This window comes from Benincasa hispida, chromosome 1, assembly GCF_009727055.1.
Source record: "Benincasa hispida cultivar B227 chromosome 1, ASM972705v1, whole genome shotgun sequence".
NCBI lineage: Eukaryota > Viridiplantae > Streptophyta > Magnoliopsida > Cucurbitales > Cucurbitaceae > Benincasa > Benincasa hispida.
In genome coordinates, this window is record NC_052349.1 from 40,699,501 (window position 1) to 40,707,215 (window position 7,715).

Genomic DNA, 7,715 nt, shown 5'->3' on the forward strand with positions numbered 1-7,715 from the left:
AATTTCTATAACTCATATGGAATAATTTATGAAAAGATGACACCTTATTCTCCTGAAATGAATGGAAAAGCTTAAAAGAAAAATAGAACTCTATATGAACTAGTAGTTGCTACTTTACTTAATTCAGAAGCTGTCTCTTATTGGTGGGGTGAAATTATCTTTACTGTGTGTTATGTTCTTAATAGAATACCAAAATCTAAAGACACAATTTCTTCCTACGAAGTCCTTAAAAATAAGAAACCAAATTGTTCATATTTCAGAACTTGGGGGTCTATCCTATGTAAGAATACCAGGTCCTAAAAGAAAAAAACTTACTAGTAAAGCCTACGAATGTGTCTTTACATGATATGTAGTAAATAGTAAAGCCTATAGGTTCTATGATCTAGCAAATTAAGTGATTAGAGAATCTAACGATGCTAATTGTTTTGAGATGGTTTTCTATTTAAATCAAGAAATAGTGGAGGCTTGAGTTCCAGTAGTCTACATTTAATTATAATTCAAACTCTAAATGAGGAAGTAGACCCAGAGCTTGGAAGAAGCAAGAGAACTTGTACTGTCAAGGAATTTGGGGATGACTTCCAAGCCTTCAATGTAGAAGAAGATCTTAAGAACCTAAAAGATGCTTTGTCCTTAGTAGATGCCAATTTATGGCAAGAAGCTATAAATGATGAAATGGACTCTTTTGAGTCAAATGAGACTTGACATTGGTAAACCTACTTCTAGTTGTAAAGCAATAGGATGCAAATGAATCTTGAGGAAGAGAACTTAAACCTGATGGAATAATTGATAAGTTTAAAGCCAGACTTGTAGCTAAGGGTTTCAAACAAAGAGAAAACATAGATTTCTTTGACACCTTCTCGCCTGTGATCGGATCACCTCAATTTGTGTGTTGTTTTCTCTCGCTATCCTAAACAACCTTGTAGTTCATCATATGAATGTAAAAGCGGTTGTTTATTTTGTCGGTTTTGTTTTCAACGACCGCCGTTCGAACAATTCATTTGTTGTCCTTTTCTATCCGTCAAGGGAGCCGTTTCCAACAATTAATAATATCAATTAGTAATTTCTCAAGTTTATTCATCCACAATTTATAAATCAAGGTAGTAACTTATAAACAAAAATAGGGGGAAAAAAAAAGGAAAAAGTCCACGGTAAGTTCCATCCGATTCCATGGAGGTCATCGATTCAAGCTCTGAATCCTTCTAGATTTTACTAGAATGCTCCGCACTCACTGATCGTATGCTTTTTCCACTCCAGCCGGCCACCCTCATCGGAGCATCTCATTTCCTCAACCTTCAGTCCATTTCGTTCATCGCAACTTCATCGTTTCATCTTTCGAACCGCACACACAATCGGAGAAATCGAAGATGTTCGGAGTCGTCTTTCCCAATCGAAGCTTTCCGATGGACATTTCAGCTTTCTCTCAAATCGACACTTTCCATTGGGTTCTCGACATGAACACATTCGTCGGTATGTTCTCTAAACCCTATTCCCCATTTCTCTTCTCTTGTTCTAAACCCTAATTCCATCTCCTAATCGTCTTATCAGGTGAAGCCTACGATCAGATTCGTGAAATGTGCATTTTCTTATTGAATAATTTCACTCTTCCGCCCGATAAAGCTCTGGCTGTCTATATTCAATCCCCTGGATCTCAGTTTCTCTTCTGTGGTGCTGTAACCCTAGCCAGGCCCTCCGCGGTGCTATCTCTTCCATGGCCGGAGCCAGGTGGTCAGATGCAGCTCATGCCGCCTGATTCGGCTCCTCTCTCAGCTAAAATTGGAGTCTCCGTCCAGGATTTGGCTTCCCTGCCATCGCTTGATGTCACGGCGGAAAAGCGAATTGAGCGTCTGGCTCTAAAAGTTGGTGAGAATCTCTTCAATTTCATGCAATCTTTCTGCGGTGTTGATGGTTCAAAGTTGGTTGTGCCGATGGATATCTTGGACAGATGGTTCAAGAAGTTTCAGGAGAAAGCCAAGCGTGATCCTGAGTACTTGAAAGGCTTCGTTTTGTAAGGCTCCAATTCATCCCCCCATCATCTTTTTTTGTTGGGGGGAAGAGTTTTGAGACGCTGTATTGTAGAGTAGTCGTGTTAATGAAATTAGGTTCTCTGTGTTTCTTTTTATGGATTGGGAAAGTCGAAATTTCCTTCAAATCTCTGAATCTCTGTTCTTCTGATAGTGTATCTCACTTTGTTATGAAAGAACATGGGCTTCGCCATTGCTTCTGAAAAGAGCAGCTTGTGGTTTGTTACTCTCTGAACTTTCTCAATCCTTCCAAGCTCACTGGTTTCAAACAATAGACTGTATCTCAATATTGAGGCTCTATCTCTCAATCTGGCGTGGCCTTGGAGCTGTAGAGATATCGATATGCTTGAGGATTGCCTTTCCCTCCCCTTTTTCGGATGAGGATATGTTTTTGTGCTATTTTGGAAGGTTTTGGGAAAAGAAACAACATAAATTTTGAAAAATCTTAGGGGAGTTGTGATCCTTGGTAGATTCATACTTTTCTCTGGGTTTTCATTTGTAAAGAACATATTTTTTTCTTGATTGGAATTGGAACCCTCTTTTTGGGGAGTTCTTCTTGTATTCCCCCTTGTTCTTGTTCATTTATTCTCAATGACAGCTTGGCTCTTTACCCCAAAAAAACAGACTATGGACTGTTTATCATTCTACATTATTTGGCTACTGTGATTTTAACATTATTGTAGGTTTGTACGTGGGTTTTCAGCAATTGACTCCATGATGGCTTGGTGGAGCTCACCATGGCAGGCCCTTTTGGGTTGACAACAGGTTCATTGCATACCCTGTAAAAGTGCAGCAAAAACGTAAGCCTTGGCTTGGATTAGGGGAAACACTCGAATGGTAAGATTCCAAGTTGAAATTGTTTCGTGTTTTTGGAATTTTGCATTAAGCGTTCTTTTCTCTTTTGTGTAGCGTGTTAAGTTCTCCTAGTAAATTAGAATGTAGGATGAAGTGAACCATGATTTGATCCTCAACCAAACCCTTCATAGCTCAAGTAGGAGTTCTCTTTGTACAAGATCTTCATCCAACTTGAATCTATTTCTAATTTGACATTGTGCACTTCCTTATTAACTCAACAGAAGTTTGTCAAAGACTTTTTGGACAACCTGTGAACTTTGATGTATGAGAAAATTTGCAAATGTTCACAAACTAAATGGTCCACATGCTACACCGAATATTTGATGGGAGTTGAAGAAAGGTTATTAGAGCATTTTGGGACGGAAACATGGCCTTTTGGTAAATTTATGGGATAAACGTTACATTGATGTGCCGTCTCGATGTTGCAATAGCCTTTTGGGAATGAGGATTGTCATGTGTTAGAGTAAGAGATTTCTATTCTTTTCTCCTTTATCTTGTAGTTTCTTTTTTTTTTTTTCCTCCACTTAGGCTCTCTAGATTATAGATCTGATTTCTATTTAGTCATTTGATTTCAAAATGTTATACATTTAGTCTTTAAATTTTGAGTATGATTTTAGTTTAGCTCTAGATTGTAAAATGCTACAATTTTACTTTTGACATTAGAGTTTTGCTTTAATTTGGTCTCTATGATTCAAGATTTATATTTTACTAAATATTCATTTTTTGTTTTTGTTTTTAGAGTTAATTTATATTAATAAATTTAAAATCATTAAAAGAATTATTATCAATTAAGTTTTACTGTTACAATCAAATTTAAAATTTCATCTTAATTATTTTTTGATTAATTAATAGAAATTGATGTAAATGATTGAAAGTGAATATTTAATGAAAAATTGAGGTTAAAAAGGTAGAATTTTGAAATCAAGGATCAAATTGAAATAAAACTCAAATCACTAAAGTAAAATTCACTAAAGTAAAATTGTAGCAGGGATAAAATTGAAATAAAATACAAAATTTAAAAGACTAAATGTGTAATATTTTAAAGTCTAGAGATCAAATAGAAATTAGAGTCAAAATTGAAAACAAAAAAGGAAGATTTTTAAAAATAGAAAAATAAGAAAATCTATTTACACAAAATAGTAAATTTTTTTAATTTTTTATAGAGGTTTATAGAAGTATATCATTGATAGATGCTGATCGAAGTCTATTCTAATCGTTCTTTTTTCTATTTCTAGACCTTTTTTCGTATTTATGAAAATTTTTTGATAAAAAATGTATTATTCCCTTATTTTTAAATTTTATATTTTTATAATGGACTTTGGTAGGAGTTTAGAGAGGGATTTCAAGTAATAGAATTTCAAATAATTATGTTATTAGTTACTGTAAGAAAGAAAATAATTTTATATCCTATTTAATTACAGAAATAAATTACTAATTTAATTTTATTATATTCTAATTTTTAATTAATACATAATAGATGAAAATCTATATTAGCAAATTCTTAATTTTCTTTTCTTTTTCAATCACCGTCCAAAATAGATAATTTTAAATACATTCATTTCAAAATCTTTTCATTCCAAACGAATTAATTAATCTAAAATAATTTTTTTTTCACTTTCTGGGTAGGTTTTTATGTATGTTTAAATAAGCATCTTTTTTTATGTTGCTACGATCATTCATGTGTTTGTATGATTGCTTTTAGTATTATGGTAAAAGATGAATTGATTGCTTGATTTAAATTTTAACGCGAGAGAGTAAAATCTAAATTAGAACGTGTGCATGACTGTTTGTTAATTCTTGTACGGGAGAGAGTAAAGAGTTCAATTAGAAAGTTATGAAGATTCACTAATGTCTTGCATATTAAAAACTAAACAAATTTGTTGGTTTTATAATCAGGCCAAAGTATTCCATTGATCTTTGAGTATGTTGGAAATGACTTTTGAGTTTAGGTCTATAGCAAAAGTTAAAAAGAAATGGGAGAACATTGTCTCACATTAGAGAATTAAGCAATACCTAAAAGGTATAAATATCAAGGTATGGTAGAGGTGATTCTAAAGTGTTGTGACGGTGGAAGTATAACTTTTTCACCACATGTGCATGCCCACAGGTTTGGGTAACCATACTTGTGCAAAAGAGAAATACTTTTCATTACTTATTTGTTTAATTTTTTAAACCAATTTTATTAAAAAATTAAATGTTAAATGAGATTCATCATTTTGACTATTTACTTCCCGTTCTCTTCCCATTTTATGCCCATTTTTCTTCCCGTTCAACCTGCTGTTTCGTATTCTTCTTCTTCTTCTTCATAAGTCCAGAGCAACATATCAATAATAAATCGATCTGTACTCTAATTTCCAGTCTTTGCTTAATATGTTCTGAGCATTCTTTTCTTGATTCCAGTCCATTTTTGGCGAGTGTATACATGAAATTGGAAGTTGTGTTAACCTTGGAGAGCAATCGGTATTAGCGATTGGCACCAAGGTTGCACTGAAATTGCTTTCAGGGCAGTGGCTATTCCACGACCCAACAACTTTTCGACATCTACATCTAATAGTCTGAAAGAAATTGCGATATTCATTACCTGAGATGTCAATCAAGAACGGCAAGGTCTTCCCCGATTTGTCCAAGCTCGAACCATCCGACAGAACAAATTATGACTACTGGTCCCAAAGTAATTTTCTTTGAGAAGTTAGAGGTTGATTACACCCTTACTACATAAGGTCTTGTTGCTACCAAGAAGTTGCTTATTGTTAACGACCCATAATCCTCCAATGAAGTTGTCATTATTTCTGACCAACCAAAACAGTCACCCGAGATGGATCACGAGAAGTATGAAAAAGACAATAGAATATCCGTAGCCATTTGCTCAAATCAACAAAGGTGATTTGGATACGTCGGAGTCTCGATATGGAGGAGATGATGTAGGTTGTAAGAAGTATATCGTTGGAAAATGACTATAATTTTAGATTACATACGAGAAACCAGTAATGGAGCAAATTCATGAATATGAAAATTTGGTGGTCAATGTTATGTCCGAAGGTATGAAGATGTGTGAGATTCTCCAAGCAAATTTACTACTTGAGAAAATTTTTCCATCTTGGAGCGACTATACAAAAACCATTTGAAACGCAAAAAGAAGGATCTGACACTTCAAGAGCTGATCAGTGACATGCACACGGAAGAAGTGAACAAGCTAAAAGATAAGTTGATTTTTTGAAAATTTAAATTCAGTTAATGCGAATTTGGTTGAATCTTCTACTATTAACAAAGACAGGTTTAAAAGTCATAACAAGCAGCATCGAAAGAATAATTCCTCTAAAAAAAAGGGACTTCATAAAGCTACTAGTGGAAAGATTGAAAAAAAGATATTGATTTGCTATGTCTGTGAGAAACAAGGATATAAATCCTACCAATGTAATCAAAGGAAAGGAATGCAAGATCAACGATCCACCCCACAAGCCAATCTTGTTAAACAAGATGACATTGAAGGAAAACTTGATATGAGGAGATCCTTGAGCGGAAGTGGATCGTCCAAATTCCATTAATTATTGATAACATAATTTATAGTAAACATACAAGAGATATGCATTTCACATTAAATTACAGCATGCTTTTAAACAAGAAACAAGTTCAAGAGATATCACCTTTGAAGAACCTTTCTTCATGAATCCCTCAAACAATCATGAACGAAACTCTTTCCTCGTGAATCTCATTCTTCTCGCACGGATACTACCAGTCGAGAACCCTCTGTATTCTCTTTTGGGATTAAAGGATTCAAGCAGGAGTTGTGGCTTTTCTTGAATCCTTGGTAGAGGGAAGGAGAAGGAGATGATGAGATTTTTCTTAGAGAACTCTGAAGGAGATAATCTCTCTACAAACAATTTGAAAAATACTTTAGTTATCTTGAGAGAATGTGGGAGGGAGTTATAACTCCTTCCCTTTTATTAATTTCAAATAAATTAATAAAATAGAATATATAATAACTAATTTATTATATATACACTATATTTATTATATATACACTATATGTTATATCAAATATAACATATAACCTATAGTTTTATATTGCATCAAATACAACATAAACTATAGATTTTATTCTCTCTTAACTATATATGACATTAATATAAATCACATTTATATTAAATCTATTTATATGAATCTCATCCATATAAATGATAATTGGATCATATCCAAATATTTTAGTCCCTCTCAATACAAATCATATTTTTATTTTTATTTACATGAATCTCATTCATATAATTGGTATTTGAATCATATTCAAATTTCTCTCATAATGTATCAAATACATTATAATTAATTATATCATATATAATTAATTATCTCAATTAATTTGAACACTTCAAATTAATCCAAAGATTAAATCCCTGTTGAGCTACAGTGGGGACCTTATGGACCTGTAGATTGAAGCTCCAACTGTACTCGGATAATTAATTAAACTCTTTAATAAATCATCCACATCCGTTAACTGTCAGTGTAACATCCCGTATCTTTTCATTATTTATTAATAATGTAATTTTTTTCTTTTTCAGTAATTGTCCTTAGTTGAAGGGCATTGTTGGAATTTTGAATTTAAAGTATAAATGCGAGGATTTAAGTGTTGCTATGGAAATTATTCAAAATTATTCAAGTTTCAAATTCAATTTGAAAATTTATGGCAAGAATTAATTATATTTGGAAAAGGAAAGGAATTAAATAGTATAAAGTGGAATAAGGAAATGATTTAATCACAATTATACTATTTTCTTTTATTATTATTATTATTATTATTAAAAATAAAAAGAACTTCCTCACGCGAGCCCCCCTCTATTTTCACAC

General features: G+C 32.9%; 1 protein-coding gene across 1 annotated transcript; it reads left to right on the plus strand.

Annotated features, from left to right (window-relative positions):
* The first annotated feature begins 1,113 nt into the window (after positions 1-1,113).
* On the plus strand, positions 1,114-2,642 carry LOC120090387 (protein OPI10 homolog). The gene is made up of 2 exons (XM_039048052.1): positions 1,114-1,467; positions 1,546-2,642. Exons 1-2 carry the CDS (start codon positions 1,365-1,367, stop codon positions 2,007-2,009), a joined length of 567 nt encoding a protein of 188 aa, XP_038903980.1. The 5' UTR covers positions 1,114-1,364; the 3' UTR covers positions 2,010-2,642.
* The last annotated feature ends 5,073 nt before the right edge of the window (positions 2,643-7,715 follow it).

Bases quoted from the DNA above. Each gene is read 5' to 3' on its own strand.
- LOC120090387 (XM_039048052.1), top strand. From the start codon at position 1,365: ATGTTCGGAGTCGTCTTTCCCAATCGAAGCTTTCCGATGGACATTTCA. The intron at 1,468-1,545 runs GTATGTTCTCTA...TCGTCTTATCAG, and splicing joins CGACATGAACACATTCGTCG to GTGAAGCCTACGATCAGATT.